General features: G+C 35.6%; 3 protein-coding genes across 6 annotated transcripts in view; 2 read left to right on the plus strand and 1 right to left on the minus strand.

The window, feature by feature from the left end:
• LOC113225393 (bleomycin hydrolase) overlaps window positions 1–8,271 on the plus strand; it is a 22,761-nt gene extending 14,490 nt beyond the window's left edge. For all 3 annotated transcript variants that reach the window (XM_026457692.1, XM_026457693.1, XM_026457695.1), the window contains exons 7-12: window positions 583–710; window positions 1,369–1,496; window positions 2,111–2,209; window positions 3,038–3,158; window positions 5,576–5,686; window positions 7,545–8,271. In XM_026457692.1, the coding sequence (XP_026313477.1) occupies window positions 583–710; window positions 1,369–1,496; window positions 2,111–2,209; window positions 3,038–3,158; window positions 5,576–5,686; window positions 7,545–7,667 (710 nt within the window). In that variant the 3' untranslated portion in view covers window positions 7,668–8,271. The remainder of the gene's footprint in view (window positions 1–582; window positions 711–1,368; window positions 1,497–2,110; window positions 2,210–3,037; window positions 3,159–5,575; window positions 5,687–7,544) is intronic.
• Window positions 8,272–9,493: 1,222 nt separating this feature from the next.
• On the minus strand, window positions 9,494–11,552 carry LOC113225419 (uncharacterized protein F58A4.6). Its single transcript, XM_026457726.1, has 3 exons — window positions 11,107–11,552; window positions 10,504–10,618; window positions 9,494–9,930 (listed from the first exon to the last, which is right to left on the minus strand). The coding sequence occupies exons 1-3, from the start codon at window positions 11,451–11,453 to the stop codon at window positions 9,637–9,639; spliced, it is 756 nt and encodes a 251-aa protein (XP_026313511.1). The 5' UTR covers window positions 11,454–11,552; the 3' UTR covers window positions 9,494–9,636.
• A 1,044-nt stretch (window positions 11,553–12,596) lies between these two features.
• Window positions 12,597–24,419, plus strand: part of LOC113225427 (eukaryotic translation initiation factor 3 subunit A) — a 31,224-nt gene continuing 19,401 nt past the window's right edge. Inside the window, exons 1-6 of one of the 2 annotated variants that reach the window (XM_026457735.1) lie at window positions 12,597–12,768; window positions 12,987–13,215; window positions 20,021–20,195; window positions 21,630–21,818; window positions 22,861–22,965; window positions 23,617–23,825. In XM_026457735.1, the coding sequence (XP_026313520.1) occupies window positions 12,720–12,768; window positions 12,987–13,215; window positions 20,021–20,195; window positions 21,630–21,818; window positions 22,861–22,965; window positions 23,617–23,825 (956 nt within the window). In that variant the 5' untranslated portion in view covers window positions 12,597–12,719. The remainder of the gene's footprint in view (window positions 12,769–12,986; window positions 13,216–20,020; window positions 20,196–21,629; window positions 21,819–22,860; window positions 22,966–23,616; window positions 23,826–24,419) is intronic. The other variant, XM_026457736.1, reaches the window with a different exon arrangement.

Genomic DNA, 24,419 nt, shown 5'->3' on the forward strand with positions numbered 1-24,419 from the left:
ATCAAAAGATTTTAATAAGAATGAAACACATAACAGGTTATTACAAACCACAACATCTTTTATTAAATACAATTATTGCCACATCTCCCACAGACATAACGAAATATGGAAAAACAAGATTTTATATACTTACAGTATCATCAACTTGTATTCCACATCCAAATTATATTGGTGCGCACTTATCTATGAACGTTTCGCAACGTTAATACATTGGTAATCACGCATGTACACTTGATGAGAAATAATAGCTAACTGAAGAATGCGAGCACAAAATTACTGAAATGCAAGAAATGTATTGTATATGCAAATTTTACAGGCTGATTTCACATCACATTTCCTTCATATTCACACACTGGCTTTTACCTATTCTTAAAGTAATGCGTCCAAATTAACGCCCTTGCTGAGAAATTTAAAATAAATAGAAAATTATGCCATCTCCCAAATAATCACTCTTTATAAGATACGTGTTTGAGAAAGTATGTATCTATATGTATTTTTTTTAAATGCCGCTATTCAGGAAACCAATCGATATGACCTGTAGCTATTTTTTTTCCTATTTCAAATATTTATTATTCATCGCAGGTACCCCACCAGAAACATTCACTTTCGAATTCTACAACAAGGAAAAGGCCTATAACAATTTCGGCCCCTTAACCCCTCAGGAGTTTTACAACAAACATGTCCGTCCACTCTTCGACGTTGACGATAAGGTATGTAATTAAATTACTAACTCTTGACAGAGTATGACGCTTTATTGACCTGTGCCTCTACCACTTTTGTATGGCAAATTATACAGCGCCCCTAGAGGTCATAAGAACAAACATTTTGTTTACGTTTTACGCGGTCGCTAGCGATAATTGTCATGTAATCTTATTATGGTACAGGCACTGTTCGTCGAAAACTTCGCACTGTATGATTTTTCAAAATTTAATTTAAAGGTGTAAAGACATTCTTTTGTTGATTTGTTATTTTTCTTATTTTAGCCTCGAACGTCATATCTGCGTTTTTGTGCCTTATGCGGAATGTTTTTTTAAATGGGACAGTATGTGGAAATCCGAAACCGTACTCAATTTTTTGGTCAAGCGTGAGTTGTTCATAAAAATAAATAAAATTGACCAAAATTGTTTTCGCAAAGAAAGACTTAATGTTTCTTAAGACAGTTTCCTTGTCTCTTTTATGGTTTCGGATTTCCCCATACTGTCCCATTTTAAAAAACACTGTATATTTTGTACAACAATTTAGATATTCATATATTCGTTCATATGTAACGCGCGATACCGCGGCGATCAAAGGAAATACTTCAAAACGCGCGTTATCGTGCACTGCAAGTATTTGAACCTAGCCTTAAAGTAACCGTTTATTCCACAGGTGTGTCTAGTAAGCGACCCGCGAGTATCAAATCCGTTCGGAAATCTATACACCCTGCAATGCTTAGGTAACGTGGTCGGCGGTCGGCAGACGGCGTACAACAACCAACCTATTGAAACGCTCATGACGTGAGTGCTAGTTGTATAAACAAGTTATAGAATAGTTCCGGTATTGATCCATATTCCGGTATTAAAGTCCATTTGACGTAGGATGGGTACTGTGACATTTCCAATTTTTACGTTACACGCATACGTGTAACAATCGCGAAAACCTAAGAACTCGAATTTTATATTTGTTATTTAGTTTTTTATTACCTTAATAACATAATAATTGAATCCTTTTCATTTTGTTCATTATTTGTTCTTAAATTATTCTCTCTTATGATATTTAAGTAGAGTTAAGTAGATATTTAAATCTTTTTTTTTTCATTCGATTTTACGTCACTACAATCTTTTTTTTTCATTCGATTTTACGTCACTCCACCTCTAAATCTCAATCGTCACCGTACCCTACTATATGAAATGAGCTATAGTCCAATTCCGGTATTGATTCAATGCCTGTATTGTGATAATTCCGGTAATTAGTTCCGGTTAGAAGGAGAGCTGTCTTGGTAGTTGCCCAGCTCCAGTATAAATAGGTGCCACTATTTATATTTCGTGAACCAATATATAGATTACAAATAAATTACCACGTATTCTTCAAGTAATGTTTATTTTAGAGTGAGTATTTCTCATTATTATAGAGTTGTAAAAGACAGCATTGCGGGCGGTGAAGCTGTTTGGTTTGGCTGTGAAGTGTCCAAAAGATTCGAAAGGAAAAACGGACTAGAAGATTTGGATGCGTAAGTATATCTAACATGAGATATCACAGATACGATTACCTGTTGAAACAATTAAGCAATCTATTAGTTAACATTCTAGCACTAGCGTCACAGTACAAATAGTCATTTGACGTTAAGAAGAATAGTATTGTTTTTTAATCACATGAGTCACAGGGTCAATGTAAACGATTCTATAATAAGATTCCAGTTGATATTCAAAATGTCATTCACGAGATTAACTAGGCATGTTTTAGGTTTTCACAATTGTTTTAAAATATTTACGTACCGTTTTAAATTCAATTTTGGTTTCAATTAAGTTTAAGTTTATAAATTAAATTTAAAACGGACGTAAATATGCTTGCCAGGGTGCTGCGAGAGGCCATTGAAATTAAAAAACATCCTAATTTCACCAGGGAAGATGGTGTCTCCGTACCACCAGTTTGGGATGCAATATTTCCTCTGATGAAAAATCCCAAAGAGACATAAGGCTGCAGTACTAATTAATATGTTTTAATTTATTCTAATTTCCATTATCAATTAATAATAAATTTAAGTTAATAAAAATTCTTATTGTTAAAAATACGGTATTTAATTAATAACTTTTTTAAGTATAGAGAAAAAATTGGTTTGCATTAATATTCGACATAACTGGTTGATGGCTTTACCACCTCAGTCAACCGTGACCATGGGACCCGTAAAAGGCTGGAAACATTGGTTTGTTTGAAAAAACAAATATACGCGATTTAAATACGGAACATGATCCCCTGAAAAATTTTTCGAAATGGCGCTTACGCCCTTTCTTCAAATAACCGGCGAAATATTCTTATACCACTTGGTATACCCTTTCAGGCAAGACTACCGTCTAGTGTTCAACACGGAGGTACAAATAGGGCTGCCTAAGGCGGATCGGCTGCTCTACGGTGACTCATGTATGACGCACGCTATGGTCTTCACTGCTGTTGCTACTGATGTAAGTATACAGTAAGGTGGTGGCGTCAGTGACCGACAAGTACCAGTGTTCCGACATCTTTTTTTTTATTCTCTTCTAATAAGCATTAGGACAAAATTTTGTATCATAATACCACATTTTGTTATTGATATTTTTATACGTGTTTTTTTCTTTATTGTTTAGAAAGGATTTTATCTTTATAAATATGCCACCACTTTAGTAGCAGTAGCAAGAGTTCGTTTCCTTGTGAAAAAGTTCGTCTAGGGAAGTACTGCCACCTTACCTATTTCTGCCACCAAGCAGTAATGTCAGCACATCGAGTACCTATATAACTAGAAATAGAGACGTAATAAGGGCCATCCATTCCTGGCAACTCATCATGCAAATAGGCCTTATATCACTTTTAAATATCAACTGTCGTTTGAGCTGAAATCACAAATTAAAAAGCTGAAATAGTGCAGCGCCAACAACTGACCTGCGTATACATCTCCGTATATTCCAAAAATATCCTGTATTTTTGTAACAAAGATAATATCTCTACCTATGGAGGACTGTTCCATTCGGTGGTGTGGGAAAAACAGCAAAACATCTAATTAGAAAACAAACGGAATTTCATTTCAACAACTCATTTCATCGGTAATAATTAAAGATCATGTTTATCAATTATATGTAGTTTTTCAATTTTCGTCCGTTATAGCAAAGCTCAAGTTAAACTAATCGATTTGAAGTGAACCAATGGACGACATCCGTCAATTCTTTCGGATTCGGGCTGGCCAATCGGAGCGCAGTTGTCACCGTAATGATTTGGCAGAATAGTTTTTAAAACAAATGAAATGACATTTCGTCTCTATTAATTAAATTTTTATTGAATTGATATTCAATTATTTTTTGTGAAATTACTCCACCAGTTTGTTATAATTATTAATACAAAGATCGAACACTCAGAAAAAAATCTTTCGATCCGGCCGGATTCGAACAGATGTTTTCTAGCTTACCGTTGCCAGACGCTATACCAACTAAGCTACGGAACGAACCAACGGACCTCACGAATTTTTCTATGTGCTTGAGTCGTGTATTTGGTTTTTCAACGACTCTTTAGTCGTAGCGCCATCTATGAGAAATCTGTCACTTTATTTTTAATTATCACCCAGTTAGTACCTTTACAGCTACCAGTCCTGGCGTGAGATGTCCCCAGGACTGGTAGCATGAAATTTCGTCTCTATTTCTGGTTATATACTCGATGTGTTAGCATTACTGTATTCCGGTTTTGAAAGGTAAGGGTGCTGGTGAAATTACAGGTACATAAGACTTATCAACTTATGTCTCAGGGAGACGGGTGCATTAGCAGGGCCCCTCAGATCTTTGCGATTGAAAGCTTTGAGTGGCACTGCAACTGTTGTGAACAGGCGTGTAGGTTACCATCAGGCGCACGACTTGTTCGTCCCGTCACTTGATATTGTAAAAAAAAACCCATAGGCGCGATACTGAGGTATTACAATCTAGGTATCTATTAGGTATCGCTAATTTCACAATCCAACATCCTGGCCTCCTTAGACAAGGGGCTGGCCAAGATGCTGTTGCATGTGCCTACTGCACAAAACGTTGAATCTGTTGTCTAACACCTCACTCCTAACACACTCCATTATTACATGGTAGACTTCTTCTGTTGTCGCACATTTCTCATTTTGGTGAAGGAAACTTTGCATCAGATATCCGAACTTGTTCAAAGATACGTGTCCCGAGGAAAGCCTTAACGCCGTAACTAATTCACGCCTGCTCATTTTGGCATCAACAAACTATGGAATGCCAAGTAGACTGGGTTGAATGGTTTTATACCAAATTCCCTTAGTTAAGAATCTTAAACCGAAGTAGTCCTTCATAGAGATGTAACACCGCTCCTTAATTAGATACGACATGTCTGAAAAATACGGTTTACAAGTATCGCCCTTATTGAAGCCTCTTTGACTAAGCCAAGTTTTATTGAAAGCGATTTACGCAAAATGGGTGCAATTCAATGAACCGGATTCATCCCCTAATGTGTGTTACACCTTAGTGGTGGAATGGACTCTTCAAATTTAATTTAAACCACTACTGAGGTAACCCTTTCCATCAAAAAGAGAATCATCGAAGCCTGAGGGGTCTACTCTCGATCTCCGTCCGAAACAATTACTGCCAAATAAGCAATACTTGACCAAATGAAAAGACGCGTGATGCGAATGAAGCTTCATAATGGATACTTGTCTTTTAACTTTGTCGAATATTACTTATTTGACAGTAATTGTTTCGGACGGATGTCGAACGGAGATCGAGAGTTCACAATTGTCGGAGTAATCGCGTAACATACAAAAAAGAAATACCGTCTCCTTTTTTAGAAGTCGGTTAAATAAACTTTGAAAGCCGATAAAATGTATTTTTTACACACAGTATGACCTTTTCAGGATCAAGGTAAACCGAAGAGGTTCCGTGTAGAGAATTCTTACAGCGACAAGGAGTACGACAAGGGTTACCTGCTCCTCACCGAACTTTGGTTCAGAGAGTTCGTGTTTGAGGTAAGTTGTCTTTCGTTGCGTAGATTGAAAACGGTGCTTTCTGACGTGCACCCTAGTGGTAAGATGCAACAATACTTAATTTTTCAGTTGGACAATAATAATCTGTCAAAAACCCATACCAATTATCAAGACTCAAACTTGGGAATTCCTTGCGCTACCCAGAACATTCCAGAACCAATTTAGATAAGTTGGTTGCCCAAATTCATTTTACCGGGTATCAAACATACCTCCTCATCGAACGTGCTGATCGTTGAGCTTACAGGGCCATCCGTGATTGTCAATTCCATAACTCTGGGCAACTCAGTAGTCTTAGAAAAAGCTTTTATGGTTCAGAAGAAGTGTATTCGTGCTATTTGCGGTGCGTGGTTCGATGGCAGCTGCAAACTGTTGTTCAAAAACGTTGACCTACCAAGACATGGACGTCGGGTCTAATACAAAAACCACGAAAAAAATGTCCGAAGTTAACCTACACAAACGTAGTGACTTGTAACGAAATATAAAAAGCACTAAAACATTTAATTTAAATTGTAACGTCATTGCAGTACTGCATAATTTTGCTTACAACAATTTAAGGGCCCAAGAACACTACATTCAGCTTCTACTGGAAACTTAACAAAATGCACCATATTTAGCTTTGACTGAAAATTACTTGAACACAAGAGTAATGGACCAGGCTTTATTGTAAATATTAATTATTTTTTATATATATTATATGTCGAATTTTGTACAAGTTCACTTAAAGAAATAATAAAAAGCTGGGCAGATACATACATACAAATATTACAAATGTGAAAATAACCGTGTACTAAGAAATATACCGATATTCCAACTAAACGTAAACTCAAATGTCCGTAATTCCGAAAACCGATTTATAATAAAACCGTCTCCATTTTCTGACTATGTTCCTCGAAGTTTAGGTAAAAAAACTCTTACCTATTCCGATCCCTGTTAATTACTGTATAAGTAATATGTCAAAAGCAATTGTCAATTGTAATTCAATTTCACTTGGTAATTTATTGAAAATAGTTAAAAAGTTATTCTTAGAAATTGCTTTATGGCAACGAGGTTGGTATAAAAGTCATAATGTTTGCTCTAGTTTGCCTAATTGATTTCACCACGTGTTTTAAATATTGAGGATAAGAATTGGCAAAAACGCAGATATCGCTAATGCACATGCATCGCAAAAGCAATACGGTTAACTTTTTTGAACATTGACCTAACAACAAATGGACGTCGGGTTCGCGCTAAAAAGTATCCGCACCTATAGGGCGTTAAATTCGGGAAATCACTTAAGAACATTGACTTTATATTTGTAAGTCAATGCTTAAGAACATAAAAAATTGACGTAATTGGGGACAGGCAGGTACACTATATTTATCTTAACTTTGCGACCCACAGTGGGTCGGACCTGCGATATTGCGGACATTGGATTTTTTTTTGCGATACCTCTCTAATAAAAAGACAATCGAGAGATCCTGTTGTCCTAATTAAATATTGTCATATCACATTTTGCTATAAATCCAATAGTTTGGTAGGAAAAAATAAAATGTGTATTTTTTGTATGCGACCATAATACCATAAATCTTTAGTGCCCCATCGTTACAAAGTCTTAGTCGATACAGCCTTGGAATCACTACAGGCGTATTATTAGACCTATCTTCTATAGATTTGCACAATAAACGCGAGCCCAAACCTGCCTATTCACTACTTATACGCGTCAGACAATGTGCTACTTATATTAGTAGTGAATTGGCAGGTTTGGGCGCGCGTTGAGTTTGCAAATATATAGAACTAAAATATTTTTCTACTGCCACAATCCAAAGAACACGTCATAAACTATCACATTTTATTTTTCCAGGTGGTAGTAGATAAGAAGTACGTACCGGCAGCGGTTCTAGAAGTATTCAAGCAACAGCCCAAAGTGTTACCAGCCTGGGACCCTATGGGCACTCTAGCCTGTCCCATTTGTTCCAAGGAGTAACACAGGATTCCTTTAAGCACGTTATGGCATACTTAAGTTGAAATGCCCAATTCTACCTGAACTATAATAATGTGACGTACACACCATATCAGCATAACTCTTAGCATTGACATGTATCTATATTATTTGGCTGTAGGTGCTAAAATACATGGTGCTTTGATTTCCTACAGTAACGTGATTCACATATTTGTGTTTGTTTACAATTTTGTTTATGTAGTGTTAAATTAATTTTCTACGTGGATTTTTTAACAACACAACATGATATACTAATTTACTCACTTAATACATTGCCTGCCAATCTGAATTTGTCGTCTACCTTTTTTTTTCTTTGGCCTTGCAAGCGTGTAGACACACATTATACAATAATTTATTCAGGTTTCTCAACTTAGTATAATATCAGCTTACCTGTCGGACCTAGGTTTTAATTTATTGTTAGTGTACACTTAAGAATCACAAAAATATATTTTATACAGATAACAAGGTACTTATACACTGCAAGATCTCAAAATCTTTGGTAATTTCACCTTAGAATTTAGAGATTTTAAATGCCATAGTAAATTTGTGTTCACGTTTCTCACAGTTACCATTGCTGTTCTTATATTTAAGATATATTTTTGATTACAGAAAAACTAACAGTTTCATATTTAGGTAAATTAATGAAATATTTGGTTTTGCCGTATGCTATGGCATTGCTGTCGATTTTTTACAATGGAATACATTTTTATATGCTGAAAAATAATTGGTTTTCATTTCTGCTAAATCTACCAACCACTAAGGGAGCCAACACAGAGTCGCATTAAGCCGGTTACAAAAATCTTTGATTATAAGAGCAAAAATGACGAACAGATAAATGTGGTTAACCCCAAAGGCGTTGCCCAGATTGAGCAATTTTGATCCTCGACTTTCGGCAACTGGCAATCCACAACTACCTGTTTATATGTCGTTTTCCACAATTTCATGAAACTGCGCAGACATAGACAATTCAGTTGAGAGTTTCAGTAATGAACAAGTTTGTGAGTGCCGAAATCTACGATTAAATATTTTACAAATTAATAATTGCCATATCTAGAAACTTGCAACTTTGTGCCAGTTGTCTCAAGTTGCCAATTCTCCAACTGGCAACCACTTTCTTCCTCTTACAACCATTAACATGGACTTGTAAAAATTGCGTCAACTAAAATTACTCCTTCTACGCAGCGCCTAATATTGTAACAATTTCCAGTCTTCCCATTGTAGTCAGACTCAACTGTTCCCATTATTGTTGTCACAAGAATTTGAAGATTTTTGTTCCAGAAATGTCTAACAAGACTTTGACAGTTGTGCCAAACCAAATTATACTTACAAACTCCTCTTAAGATCACATTTAAACAGGCAATGTCAACAACTTAAATTAAAATCATCAAAAAACATGTTACAAATTCCTTTATTTACAAGACCAATAAATTAAAACAAATTGTTCACAAATATTTACACCAAAAAAATACAAATGTTCCTTTGTTACACCTTTTGATAAGAAACACTTATTTCAGACTTGTTTTGGAACAATTCAGTCTTTCAATAAAATCAAAAGGAAAACTGGATTTCTTCATCCTACTATAAGTCATTTCATGACAACTACCATATTTGTTGTAAGAAAACAGCTATATTGTTTCCACAATGTTTTATTTTAATTATAAGATCTTGAACGAGATCGGCTCTGAGTTGTGACACTAATGGTACTTTTATTGCTAAGGTACCTGTCAGCGGCAAGGGGTCCATATAACACGATTACACTGATCTAAGCAAATTTATTCTATATGTTATAGTAGGTGTTCAACATTATGTTATATTTGTTACAAACTTTATACACTAGCTTCTCTTCTTCAACCTTCCCTTTGCCACTCGTACTTAGTTGATTCATAATATGTAACCCGTATTATAAATTCAGTATGTCTTTAAATCCATAAGGTACAATTAGGACCTGTATTTGCTAACACTGCCTGTCCCCTTTACATTCAATCATCAGATTCGTAGAATTCTTTTGCAATTGCCTCAAATATTTCAACTTAGCCCAAACACCTTGGCACATTCGCACAAGTCGTTTATCTTTAGTGTTTACACCAAATATATATACATTACGGACAATGTATCGTGATAATTTGAGATTGTTCTTCTGTGCTTGTGACAGTGCTGAATAGAGAATACTACGTGCTGCTAGACTGTCATCGCCTAGCATTTTTGATAACTTATATTGACGAACTGATATTTTGCCTGCTTCTTCAGCCTGGAAAAATATATATAAGCATATATCAATAATTACATACCAACTTATAATATAAAGTGTTGTCGTTTATATGGAAAATATACCTGGGGTAGTTCAAGCAATTCTAGTCTTTTACAGCATGTATTGCTTTAACTGTTTACTATTAACCTTTTTTTATGATATTTTTTATGTTGGGATGAGGATGAGAACAAGTCATGTGTGTGGTGGTAAACAACACACCTGTCCATAACAGTTGCAGTGCCACTCAGAGCTTTCAATCACAATGATCTGAGGGGCACTGCCATTGGGACCGTCACCCATAGACATAAGTTGACAAGTCTCATGTGGTTGTAATTTCAAAAGCAACTTTCAGAACCGTAACGCAGTTGTGCTCACATTACTGCTTTGCAGCAGAAATAGGAAACGTGGCCCCTGGACGAACTCTTTGACGAGGAACTTTACAGTAGCAGTAAAAACTCAATATTTTGGGGCAGCTTCATACTCTGTGATCACTGGTTGATGTACAGAAAGAATATTAAACAGTGAGGTAAGTGTAGTTAATAACTGATATCATAATTGTATATGATGACTTACACAGTGTTCAAAATAGTCACCAAGAGCAGAGTAAGCTCCACCAAGAGTGGAGAGCCAGGAAAATGCATTCTCTATCTCTATCCTTGTCCATAACAACTTTATCAATTTTTCGTTCCTGAAAGGAATATCAGTGAATGAGTCACTTAGTCAACTTACTTCAAGCAAGTTGTCAGTTAGGTTTTTTTCTCATAGTAATGCTTTAAGGCAAAGCAATATAATTTGCCTAAAAACATCAAATCCACCATTATATGTTTGTGCTTAGGCCATTTTGCACCAAGTGACAAGACAATCAAGTTGTACTCCTGTTGATAAGCAACACACCCGTCTACAGCAGTTGCAGTGCCACTCAAAGGTATAAATCGCAAAGATCTGAGGGCACTGTCACTGTCCGTCACCCTGAGGTGTAAATTGACAAGTCCCATATATTGACAAGGCCCGTAATTCCATCAAAACCCTTACTCCTCAAAACCAGAATGCAGTAATACTCACATTTCTTTTTGACGGCAGAAATAGGTAAGGTGGCAGTATTTCCCTGGTTGAGCTCTTTCACACGGAGCTCTACTGCTACTAAGGAAATACCATCACTATTTGAAACAAACTTACCAAACATAATCAAGAATCTCTTTATCAGGAGGTTCAAGTATTATCAGAACATACAGAACTGCCCTTGCCGACTTCCGGGCAATTTTATTGAAAAATTGCATCACTTTTGTTCTGTATATTTTCGATTTCACGCATTCCTTTACAAATGGTTGAAGAATCAATGCATTAACTTTATAAACTATAGGTTTAACTTTATCTTCATCGGCTAGTTCTATTTCGCAACACTCTCCAGCATTCACACCTATAGCTTTATAATACTTTTCATCTGGTAATAAAAAGCACTTCTGAGAAATGTAGCAAACTGTGTAGGGGCTATCGAAAAGACGAAGTTTTGCCACTAGCTTCATTTTTAGGACAAGATTACTTTAAATGTTGACAGCAAAGTTAAAATATAATTTATGTTAGTGGTTTCCTGTATAGATAAACGAAATTAAATATTATATACTTAGGCGAAAATGTTGCCGAAAAATACTTGCAAAAACAGAAAATCCAAAAATATCAGATGATAATGACATTGACACATTGACAGTTTAATGTGCATAGTATTTTTTTAATTTTGTTTTTAAGCCATTGGCTTTGGCAGTACGGTACCATATAAAATAGGTATTAAATATTCCTTTTATTCCATTTTATAATCCTGACTTGAGCAATGAGTAGAGTTCTGGAAAACGACCCTGATGGTCGTATTCCAGAACTTTACTCAATGCTCAAGTCAGGATTTGAGTATGGTTTAAAGCATTCAAAATCATACTCAAGTCCCTGCCATTAGAGTCGTATTTCCAGTGCTTGTGTTTTAATTGCAAACCTGACTTGAGCATTGAGTAGAGTTCTAGAATACGACCCTGATGCTCGTATTCCAGAACTCTACTCTATGCTCAAGTCAGGGTTTGAGCAGACTTGAGTATGATTTCAAGCACTGGAAATACGACCCTAATGGCAAGGACTTGAATATGATTTTCAGTGCTCACTGCAATACTCAAGTCCTGACTTGAGTATTGAGTAGAGTTCTGGAATTCGACCCTTAGAGTCGTATTCCAGAACTCTACTCAATGCTCAAGTCAGGACTTGAGTGTGATTTAAACCACTAGAAATCACACTCAAATCCTTGCCATTAGGGTCGTATTTCTAGTGCTTGAAATTATACTCAAGTCCTAACTTGAGCATCGAGTAGAGTTTGAAGTACAACCCTGAAAATAAAAAAAATAGTATTTATTTATCTATTTATAAAGCATTGGCTTCAGAGCTATCAGCTTAATAGTAACAAATAATCTTCAAATAATCAAGAAACGCACAACGTAAACACAAACTAAAAATTTATTCGTGTAAAAACGTAACTCGTATAATCAAAAAAAGTGTATATATTTTTTTAAACTTACCTTACTCACATAGCCTAAACTACGCTAAAGCGAGAAGTTGCTTTTATTTGTTCTATGTCATCTCTTTCTCACTACTCTAAAATATTAAAATAAGTACACAACCCCGATCATCAGCCATTTTGATTTTTCCTGTCGCTTGACAGGCCGGTGTTGGGGAATATTAACGTTTTTATTCCTTTTTCACCACAATTTCAATACCTAAATTTGTGTTAATGAAGTGATAAGTGAGACAACAAAATGGCTCGATACGGTCAGAGACCGGAAAATGCCCTTAAACGGGCCAATGGTGAGCACCAATTCTTTGTAAAATTCCACGTTGCATGTGCCGACGATGTCATCTCTTTTTCGCAATCAGCGTCTCTACGTGGCTTGTAGAGTTCGAAAATCACTTTTATCTGGAAGTGGAATTACTGAACTTGTTACAAATTAAAATTTTTCCTTTGAATTCAAAATACTTTTACATAACCAAACAACAATGCAACTGGCTTTTTTCTCGGTCTTCAGAGTTTATGGACCTGGACAAACCGGCAAGGGCCCTGGACACGCTGCAGGAAGTTTTCCGAAACAAGAAATGGGCGTACAATTGGTCGGAATCGGTTCTCGAACCGATCATGTTCAAGTATCTGGAGCTTTGCGTGGACCTTCGCAAGTCGCATATCGCGAAGGAGGGGCTATTTCAATATAGAAATATGTTCCAATCAGTTAACGTTGGTTCCTTAGAGCAGGTCATACGGTAAGGATCATTCTTTGTTACATTCCATGGTTCGGAATTCCATTTAGTTAATCTTTGATGTACTACTAAAAGTGCGCAGTGCATCATTTGACTATTCTATGCATGGACATGTTAATGCCATAGAAATTTCATGATTTTTTTATGTTATGTGATGGCTTGAACAAGTTGTGCACATGATGGTAAGCTACACGCCTGTCCGTGACAGTTGCAGTGCCACTCAAAGCTTTAAATTTCAAATATCTGAGGAGCACTGTCACTGCCCCCATCAGCATGAGACAAGTTGACAATTTCCACATGCCTGTAGTTCCACCAGCACCCTTACCCTTCAATACCAGAACGGAGAAATACTTATTTTACTGCTTGGTGGCAGTACTTCCCTGGACAAACTCTTTCACAAAAAGCTCTACTGCAACTAAATTTACCATTTCAACATCAATGCGAGGCAAATAAAAAACTAAGGTAGTGAATGATTAAAAATTTACACACTTGCAATATTTAGAAGAAAAAAAATGAGCCCTAGTTAGTCCTAGTCGCCCTAAATCCTTATTAACGTTTCTGACAACGCTTGTAAGTGGTTTATTATGAGATATTAGTAAAGTATATTACAATAACTTAGGAAATGCTATCAAACTGATGAATTAATTGGTCACTTACATAAATTAGATTTATATGTCGAGTTCTTAGGTTCTTAGGCGATTGTTACACATAGGAAATGAAACTATTTTTCCGGATTTAAATTGCGTATATTTGTTTTTTCAAACAAACCAACGTTTCGGGCCCTTTACAGGTCCCATGGTCACGGTTGACTGAGGTGGTACAGTCTTCAACCAGTTATGTCTAATATTGATGCAAACCACCCTATTTTTTCACTATAGATACAATAGTTATTAATTAAATACCTTATTTTTAATTTTACAAAGAAAACATTCCAATTTAGATTTATATGAATAAGGAAACAGTAGAACATGTTTCAAAATAGTAAAATACTATTAACTTCTACTTTTGCAGAAAATACTTTTACTCATGCAGAAACATAAATAAATTTGTCCATATTGATATTCTATTGAGTGACGTTACATCTCTAGCACAACTGAAGTGTGATACACACTATTTAGTGACACAAAAGGAGACAAATTGTCGCCTTTCTTTCTTAAACTCATGTTTTTTAAAGCACAAAGTTTCTGAAATGCTAAAAATGGATTATATGTACAAAGAACAATGCCCAAGTTCCATACAGTACTGGACCAGCTAAAAAAAAGTTGACGTCCATCAATCGCAGATACAGGGATTTATTCGTATTCCCATAAACTTTCTAATGACACTGGATTTATATTTTTTTAACTAAGGAAAAGTCATATAATGTACATTTTTGTTTTTGAGGTTATAACCGCCCAATGCATTAGCTTAAGTGTAGAATTTAATGTTATTCTGTGGTAGGTACTGTAGGATAGGCTGTATGGATTGTATTTAAAACTGGCTGAATAAATAAAGGTTTGTATTTAGAATTGTATAAAATAAAAGAGCATTGTGGTAAAGTGAAGATGGCGGTTGTTCTGGACAAATCTTCAAATTGAATACACGCAATAAAGTTTTATTTATGATTATTTTAGTGCCTCTCGTTACGCTAACCCACGGCTACGACCCTTACAGTACAGTCGCGGATATATCATTCTAGTTAGATATTCATTCTTTCGACAGACGAACGGTACAAAGTCGAAATACAAGTGTTACGGTTAAGTCCATGACTGTACCTAGCTTCCAAATATGGAGTTTAGTAGGAATAGAAATTGTAATAAGTACTCATGCATGTCATTTCTATTCAATGACTTGATTTTAAAACTTACGTACCTACTTGTAATAAATACACATGCTGATTTGAAAATATTTATCCTTTTCGGGAGCCGGTAAAATAAAAGCTTATTTGTATTCCTCATTCTATATTGGTTCTTATAAATATGTCATCCATAAATGTTGCCGGGGCGTTTACATTTCCCTGGTGTCTCGCCCATCCGAGGTACCATACTACGGTCATCACGTGAGCACAGCAGCCCAAAGTGCGTCGCCCAACTAAACAACTGCAACAGTATTGAACAATGCCTTCCCTCCCATTAACGTGATTTTTAACAATAATATAAATAAAATATTGTTTTCTTCCCACATGTCTTGATCTAATTTTACCTCGGATAAGCGAGAATTCTTCACTACTTAATTCTAATTCCGACATATTGAAGAAATCCGTCATCTCTCTGCACACCTCTATTCGGTAGTCACCGTGAAAACGGATATGCTCTCCATAGTATGAGGCAGCTTGTCTTAGCTGATAAGTGCCAAGAGAAAATAGTATCAATTCAGAGTACTCCATGTGAGGAAAACATAAGAGGTTTCCCTGATTAGCACTTATATTCGCGAAGTTTGACGTTCTTCTGTTAAAATTGTAATTATCAACAATATTGGCAAGCATGTTAGGAAGGTGCATTCTTTCATTAATAATATTTAACATTTGTTGAGCATCATCACGGTCTCTTAATCGTTTCGCAAACTTGTTTAGTAAAGCGGCAGCTATTTGGAAATCTTGCATCATGTGAGGCATGGATTTATTAAAATACTGCTGTCTAAATAATTTGAAGTCTCTTTTAAAATATCCATTGACGACTTCTACCACCCACCTGGTAATAGTAACACAACGGCTTTGGTTTGCCTGTTCTGTGGTCAATTGATATTGACCTTCCAGTAATGACGCTGGCATATATGGTTTAAAATGACAGTCTTCTATAAGACCAATGCTATCACGGAAACCTCTGTCCAATATAAAAATATCACCTTCTTGGAAATACTCCCTAATTGACGAATTTTCTCCAGTCAACATATCAATCATTATTTGAGCATCCGATGTTGTGGCTTTGTATGGACCATAACAGTCCAAAATATACCCATCACAAAGAACAATTAAAAACGGTTTTAACAAATTCCTATATTTGTGCAGAGAGTACGAATCCTTCTGGAATGAATAATTGCTACTTTTGTGTGTGAAGATATATGTGCCATCACAAATTATTATGGGATGTACACTGTCTCTGTTAAAAATCCCATTAGGAATGAGCAAATTATGCTCTAGGATTTGCTCCCTTCGTAAATGATTAATACCCAAGTTTCTGGGAACAAAATCTTGTAATAATATTTCCCTGACATTTTTCATGAGCCTTTCCAGAGTACTTCGACTTATTTTCATCAAAGATGCGATTCTGTTATCAGAATCGCCAGTCCTGAATTTGATTAATAGTCCTACTAATCCTGTTATACCTCGATGTGTTTCACGAATTCGTGGGACTTCATTCAAAATAACTTGAAAATTGTCTTTGGTGAGGCCAATCCAATATTGGAAAAGATGATCATTCATATTAAGCACATCATTAAAATTAATTGGCCTTTCCACATTTATGAATGAGAACAAATGTTCAACTTGATCCACCGTAAATACCGCAGAACTGTTCTGGGAATGGTACAGCATATCCCAACTATTTTCACTTAAATGTTGAGAGCAAACTCTGGCAAGTACTGGTATGTAATAATGGTAATCTTGAATGACATAAATTCTTAAATCATCATTTATCCTATGTAGGTTGTTATTGCCACAGTTAGGAAATATGCAATGAGCAGCACTGTTGGATGCATGCCTATAGTTTTGCAAAGTTATGGTATTGGTTGGCTGTGGTTGCACTGGTACATGCGATTGATGCCTTGGAGCACCTACAGGTAACCATTCTGATGATCCAGATGATCCTGTTCCACCTGAAGTCTGTACAGATTCTGTAACTTGTGGTTGTGCCAAAATGCTTAGTTGCTGTCCTTCTGCTTCTGGTTCTTCCAGTGGTAATGCAAGTTCGATTGCTGGTTCATTTTCAATAGAGGGCTCAGGCAACTCTTGACTGTCACTATCAGCCTGTGGCATTTGCTGAAGTATGCGTGCAGCCATCCTTCGTGTTTTATGCCAACAAGGATGACAGACACGATCATTTGTGGTAATCTGAAACCATACATACTACTTAGAAGGTTAGCCTTTACTACAAAGGTTTTAGCGAAAACTCAAATGTTTCAACTGAAAAAACTAGTTTTGTTTGTATTTTTATGAAAGTTCTCAGATTTTAACGATGTAATCTTATTTACTATTTGATTGATTCTGCTTACTACTTATGCCATTGGGTGGGTGCCCATCCCACAGTTTATATAGGTAAAATAAAAACATTGATTGAATATAAAATATCACACTTTAAGTACAAGCAAATATTGATCATAACTAATAAAAAGATGTTAGATTCTTGCCTGATTTAATGAGATTGAATCAGTTATAACAGCAACAATTTGCTGCTGCAGCTGATTGGGATTAGAATGCAATATAACATCACTGCGTCTTCTTAATATAGAACAACCACACAGTAAGCATACTCTAGAGTGTCCAATTGCTTGAGATGTTCCTGGTTGATTATCAATATTGCTTACATTTTCTCTTTGCATGTTTTCATTAACATTTCTCATAAAGATATGACAACAAGCTTGGCAGATTAAGTCATACTCAGTCAACTGTAATTTAAAAGAATTACATTAGTATGTGCATTTCAAAATTCATGTGATATTATACTATGTCTACTGTCGTTTTATTATGTAATATATAATAAAACGTATATAATAAACGTAAATAAGTATTATAATGTTGGTTAGCACTTACGATATGTGGCGCTACTCGTTCAGCAATTAAAGATATAACCCTTGTATCCAACTCTAGAACAAGGTTCCGCCACATTCGATTAAGGCGTATTCCACAATTTACACATCTACAAATTGAATCTTCCATTTTGGCCAATTTGGTCAAAGTTCCAAAACGTAAAGCTTATCGAGGTCCAAGTTTACAAGCGCCAAGTTCACGTTAAGTAAGACTTATCGGTGTCCGTAGTAAAAGCCAAAGGTGTTCACGCTAAGGAAGACTTTTCGGTGTCCGTAGTAAAAAGCCAAAGTTGTCAGAAATCTCGAAAAACTTACAAAATCGCACAACAAACAAAATCACTTTTCAACCACCTGAGAGCGCGAAGGCGCGAAAAGCAGTGTCTTTCGTTTTACGGTGTCATTTTGACAATGTAAAGTCAAGCTGCGTTTACACTTATTCCATAGAAAGTCATTCGTACAGGTACCATTCCTTAAGTTACATTGTATTTTGAGTTCTTAATTTTTTGTTGTCTTTTTATACTTTTTATACTAATTGATGCCTATAAAACCAAAGCGCAATAAATAAGCAAAAAACATAAAAACTGAGATGAATATCGTAATTTCGTTTAGAATTGTCTCAACATTCAAGAAATCACGGCATGTGTAAACGAGACTTAAACAAAACATCAAAGTGTAAGTTACACTGCGTTCAGAAATTAGTATTTACAATGCATTCAATTTCTTTTTTAACGTGGTTTTAATTAACGTGGTTTTAAAAAAATATTTCTTTTTTTCTCCGTGTTATTTCAAAGTTTTATTAATGACAATGAGATTATTTGATTACGTATTTTAAAATAAATATAACTGTTCAACCGGTCGCGACATCAAAATTTGCTGGTCCAATATGGGCATTGTTCTTTTGCAGGCTGATGTCACATCACATTTCCTTCATAATCACACACTGGCTTTTACCTATTCTTAAAGTAATGCGTCCAAATTAACAGCCTTGATAAGAAATTTCAAATAAATAGAAATGTTTGCCATCTTGTGACTAATCATTCTTTACAAGATACGATTTTGAGAAAGTAAATCATCAAAATGTGAAATAAGAATTTTGGCTGTCCATATGAAACTGAAATGTAATATACTTATAATAACACTAATTCTACATATACAAGTGTGATGACTCTCTTAACCAATATGCCACAAGAGAACAGTGTCCTCGTCATGTTTTGCTCTATGGCTGTTACAGTTGTTACTTTGATTATATCTATACTTTGTTTCAATCCATTTTAAACAAAAAGTAAATAAACAAGTCACTGTCCTGACCATAGATGGTTTAGTAATGCCAATAACAAATCGATTAATGAATTGAATTAATTGATTTGTTCAATTACAACTAACGGTTCGATTTACTAATAGATTACAAAAACTTTAATTGACTGAACCAATTTTTTTTTTTTTCGTTCAGCGCTATGCAACCATATACAAGCCATAGTTGAAATAACCTCAATTTTGGACTACCATATTTCAAATACGATTTTACAATGCTATTCAAATATATATTGTTGGAAAAAAAAAATATACTTGAAAGTGTTACTTATACAATTAATTAAGTGATTGCTTTAAAATTTTAACCAACAGTTTTGTTTATTTTTTGTTTAAAATAGATTGGAATAGACTAAAATTTCTAAATTTTGCAACTGGCAATATTTACCTACCTGTCATTATATTGTTATTTCAATATTATGAAAATAAATACATGACAACATTTTACATGTAGAATAAGGTAGACGCGTTATAAGCGCTTCAAATGCGACATAAAAAAATCAAGCTAATTGGCCAATATGAGTTCAGTCCCTCAATGAACTTTGAAGTTGCCGAATGCCAGAAACGTCAGAGACTATCAATCAAATTGCAAAAACTGCCGTCTTGTGTTACTTATAATTTTTTTTTTTTTAATTAAAAAACAACTTCATAATAAACATGCACATGGAACATATAGGTGCACTGCAGTATCAAAAGCCAGAAAATACTTATAATTTGTGAATTAGTCAGTTTGTGATGCCCAACCAGCATAAAATCATTTTCCATATTTTGTAAACAGAGGTTATCTCCGGATGGCAGAGGAGCGTACAGAGGCAGCAAGAGCTCAATCAACCCAAGCAGTCATTGACACTGACGACCTCGACAACCTAGCTACTCCAGAGAGCATTCTTCTCAGTGCTGTGTCTGGAGAAGATGCTCAGGATAGATCTGACAGGACTATCCTTACTCCATGGGTGGGTTTGATCTTCTATTTTGTTATGTGTATTACGGTTATAATTACTACTGTAACTAAGTAAATTACATTATTTTAGTAACTGGATAGAGGCGTGATCCATAAGTCAGGTTTTACCTTGCTTGTTCACTAGTCTCCCATTATAGCATAGTTGACATCTATATTTGTTAGCAATTTGGAGAAACAAATTAAGAAATATAATTAAATAAGCTGTTAATGCAAAGCCATAACAAGAGTTTCCCATGGATTACCATTTTTTAAGTATTTTTTATGAGACTCATTCATGATTTTGGATGAAAAATACTGCACTAAGGTTGCCTGAATGAGAATGCTGTCTAGCAATAAGGTCCCCTGTTGCATCTAGTCTTGTAACTTTTGTGAGACTCATTCATGATTTTGAAAGAAAAATATTGCACCAAGGTTGCCTGGACGAGAATGCTATCTAGCAATAAGGTCTCTGGTTGCACATAGTCTTTTGTTTCACTGTATTTTGTTCTTGTAAGGATAAAAAAGTCTGTACAATATTTTTTTATCTTTACACTGCAACAAAGTAGTGCCAATCATGGGTTGCTTATTGGTACGATGGGTGCCACTGCACTATTGCAGTTAGTAATTTGTATTTATAATAAGAAAAATATTTTCAACTCTTCAGCTATAACCCTTTTGTTATATCGTGTATATCCCCTTTAGCTGGAATGGACTGAACTTTGTGCCAGAGAAAAGGAATTTATTTAATGAAAATTTAATTATTAAATACTCGCTTCGTCATAATCTCACCAATGATAAGTGACATCGTGACCCGCTAAGATATTCGTTTGTCTGACAAAAATTCATATTTCTCAAATTGTTATTTATGGAAAACAAGAAAACATGTGAGCATTTTATTCCGTTCCTTTGCCTTACGCATTAGGAAGAAAGAAGCATATTGCTTCGCGTGAATGGGTAGCAAATCATTAACATATTTGTGTATTTTAAAATTGAGATTGACATCCAATAGTAAGGGACACTCTAATAATTAATTTTAGTAGAGCACATTCTTCATCCTTTTGGATGCAGAATTTACTACATCTACTAACTGTTAGTTTAGAATAGAAATAATTTATTCACACACACACGCGCGCGTGCACACACCCCTCTCAAACCCAACAAGATCGTCTCGTCAACGCCTCAGCTGTTCACGCAGTCTCTTTTCATCCTCGGGCACCCAAGGCGTGACGACATTCGCCCACTTCTCAAGTTGCAATCGGCTAACGTGGGCCACGTTAGCCCAGTCCCATTTTATCTCATAACAAATAATAGGAATAAAAAACTTAAATAAATAATTATGTACAAAATACAAATTGAACATAACAAGCAGCGTGTGCACTGTGCTGTTACGGAATCCGTCATCCACTCAGCTTAAAATCAAATCAACAGTGAACAACTTAATCCACAGGTTAAATTCCTCTGGGAGTCGTACTGCCAATGCCTAGAGCTGCTCCGTACGAACGCACACGTGGAGACCTTGTACCACGACATTGCGCGTATGGCGTTCCAATTTTGCCTCAAGTATTCACGGAAAACTGAGTTCAGGAAGCTCTGTGACAAGTTGAGGAAGCATCTCGAAGATATTTGTAAGCCTACTGTGAGTATTCTTAAGTATTTGTTGTTGATTTCAATTGCCGTCATACCGTTTTCGAAAGTTCAAGTTGCCAATTTGAGTTTCACAGTAACAGGTAAATATTATTATTATAGAGTAACACCTGTAATAATGGGACTTATCAACTCATGTCTCAAGGTGACAGGCGCAGTAGCAGCGCCCTCAGATCTTTCCGATTTAAAGCTCTGAGTGGCACTGCAATTGTTATGGACAGGCGTGTAGCTTACCTTTAGGCGCACGACTTGTTCAAAGTCAAAGATTATTTATTCCATAGGTAAAATAAACTTACACTAGAAAACGTCACATTTAAGCTACTGCTCGTTCACTACGCTGACCTCCCTGAGAAGAACGAGCAAGAAACTGTAGGAATTGCTCTTTTCAAATAAACTTAAATGCTATGGATTACACTTTGAATCAAGTTTGTGTGGATTCTGGAGCCGTGTCGTCTTTCTATACATCTTTATCTAACATGTAATCTTCAATTTTGTAATATGATTTTTCAATCAAAATATTTTTAATGTAGTTTTTAAACTTAGGAAATGATAAACTTAATATATGCTCCGGAATCTTATTGTAAAAACGTATACAGTTCCCCATAAAAGAGTTGTTTACCTTGGTTAAACGAAATCGTGGTACCATGAGTTTGGACTTAGCTCTAAGGTTAATATTATGGATATCTTCTTTCTTATGGAAATTATGTATATTTTTACGGGCATATAAAATATTTGAGTAAATGTACTGTGTCACAGTCATGATACCAGTCTCCTTAAACTTTTCTCTGAGAGAAACCCGAGAGCCTAGACGGTACACAAAACGCTCGTTCGTCCCGTCACTTGATATTATTATTTAAAAAATCCATTAAAATAACAACCTTAACTCTAAAAGTAAATATAATTATGTCGATCTGATATTGACAAGTTTTAAAATAATATTGAATATTGTTGCATAACCTTCACCAAATATTAACTTGGATATAAATTGTTTAAGTTAAGAAAAGTCTCAGAATTTTTTTTTGTGATTGCAACAGGTTCAAACTGGCAATGTTAGTATCTCCAAGCCTGAAACCCAACAGCTCAACCTGGAGACGCGTCTCTTCCAGCTCGATAGCGCTATCCAGATGGAACTTTGGCAGGTAAGTTCACATTTAGTCTGTTACAAGTTTTCATTGACCAATATACCTCGAAAATTAGAAAAAAAAACAATTGATTGGAAAAACAAAACAATTGAGTGATGTGAACAAAAACGTTAAAGACTCAGCATTGCTAATTGTCAGTTTTCACCTGCAGCTAGCTGTTCGTTTGCTACACCGAGCTAATATGCGGAGTACAAATAGAACATAAGTTTTCCCTAATAGATCTAAAGACATCTCTGAATATCCAATTGTTGCTTTTATATTCTGCTACTACTAGAGGTAGCTGGGAATGCCGGAGCACAGTTTGGGCTCCTGTCTTTGTGGAAACAAGCACTATGCAAGTTCAGTAATGCACCAATAGGTGGCGCTTTAATTTTGTAAGGAAATTTGTAAGTTCAATGAGTGCGATCTCTTGCTCGCGACAAAAATACAAATTAAGGAAACTACAATAAACAACGCAATGTACATAATTAAATGTTTACGAAATAAACATTATGTCCTTGTTCCTATAATGTAATGAGTGAAAGAAAACCAGTTTGGATGCGTTTCTACCACGCTCTAGAATGATGTCGCAGCAGCCATGCACATGATGCAGCACAGCATGATGAGGACATCATCAGTATAATTCTCAACATGTTCTCAAATTAACAGGAAGCCTACAAAGCAATAGAAGACATTCACAACCTAATGAACATGTCCAAGAAGACTCCCGTAGCCAAAACCATGGCTAATTATTATGGGAAGCTAGCTCTCGTCTTCTGGAAGGCTGGACACTGCTTGTTCCACGCTGCTGCGCTTTTGAAGCTCTTCCAACTATCTAGGGAGATGAAGAAGAATATTACGCAGGAGGAATTGCAGAAGTAAGTTTATATAATTGTATTTTTTTTGTGAAATTAATAATGACATTTGACAACAATGTCACCTAAATGGAACGTGAAGCTGTGGACGCAGATCATACTTGTTTGTTTAGAAGATGTCTATTCATTCGAACCTTATGATTTTTTTTCTTTCTTACCACCATACGGTGTATGGTGTTTAGGAAGAAACCTTCAGCGATTGTCGTTTAGTAGATAACGAAACTCAAAATTCTACATCATATGGTCTTAGTTGCCTCCGAATTAAATCCCATTTCTAACTTTCTCATAGTTAAGGAATGGTAGGCCTCGGAGGGACATCATACCTGTTGGCTAGACGCGACAGACTGTACGCAAATTGTACAGTTTGTGTTAATTATTGTCTGCACATAAAGCTGTACTAGACATTCTTAAACACAGTACCAATACTTATTATATTTTTTTTTTATCAAAGCACATTCCAAAACTTCAAAAATTGAAACATTGCAACATTGACTTACAAATAAATGGACGACGGGTCTAATACAAAAACAACGAAAAAAATGTCCCAAGTCAACCTATTCGAAATTTAAATTGTTATGTCATCGCAGTATCGCGCTG

Source organism: Hyposmocoma kahamanoa, unplaced genomic scaffold (genome assembly GCF_003589595.1).
Source record: "Hyposmocoma kahamanoa isolate Upper Pololo Valley unplaced genomic scaffold, ASM358959v1 160, whole genome shotgun sequence".
NCBI classification, from domain to species: Eukaryota; Metazoa; Arthropoda; class Insecta; order Lepidoptera; family Cosmopterigidae; genus Hyposmocoma; species Hyposmocoma kahamanoa.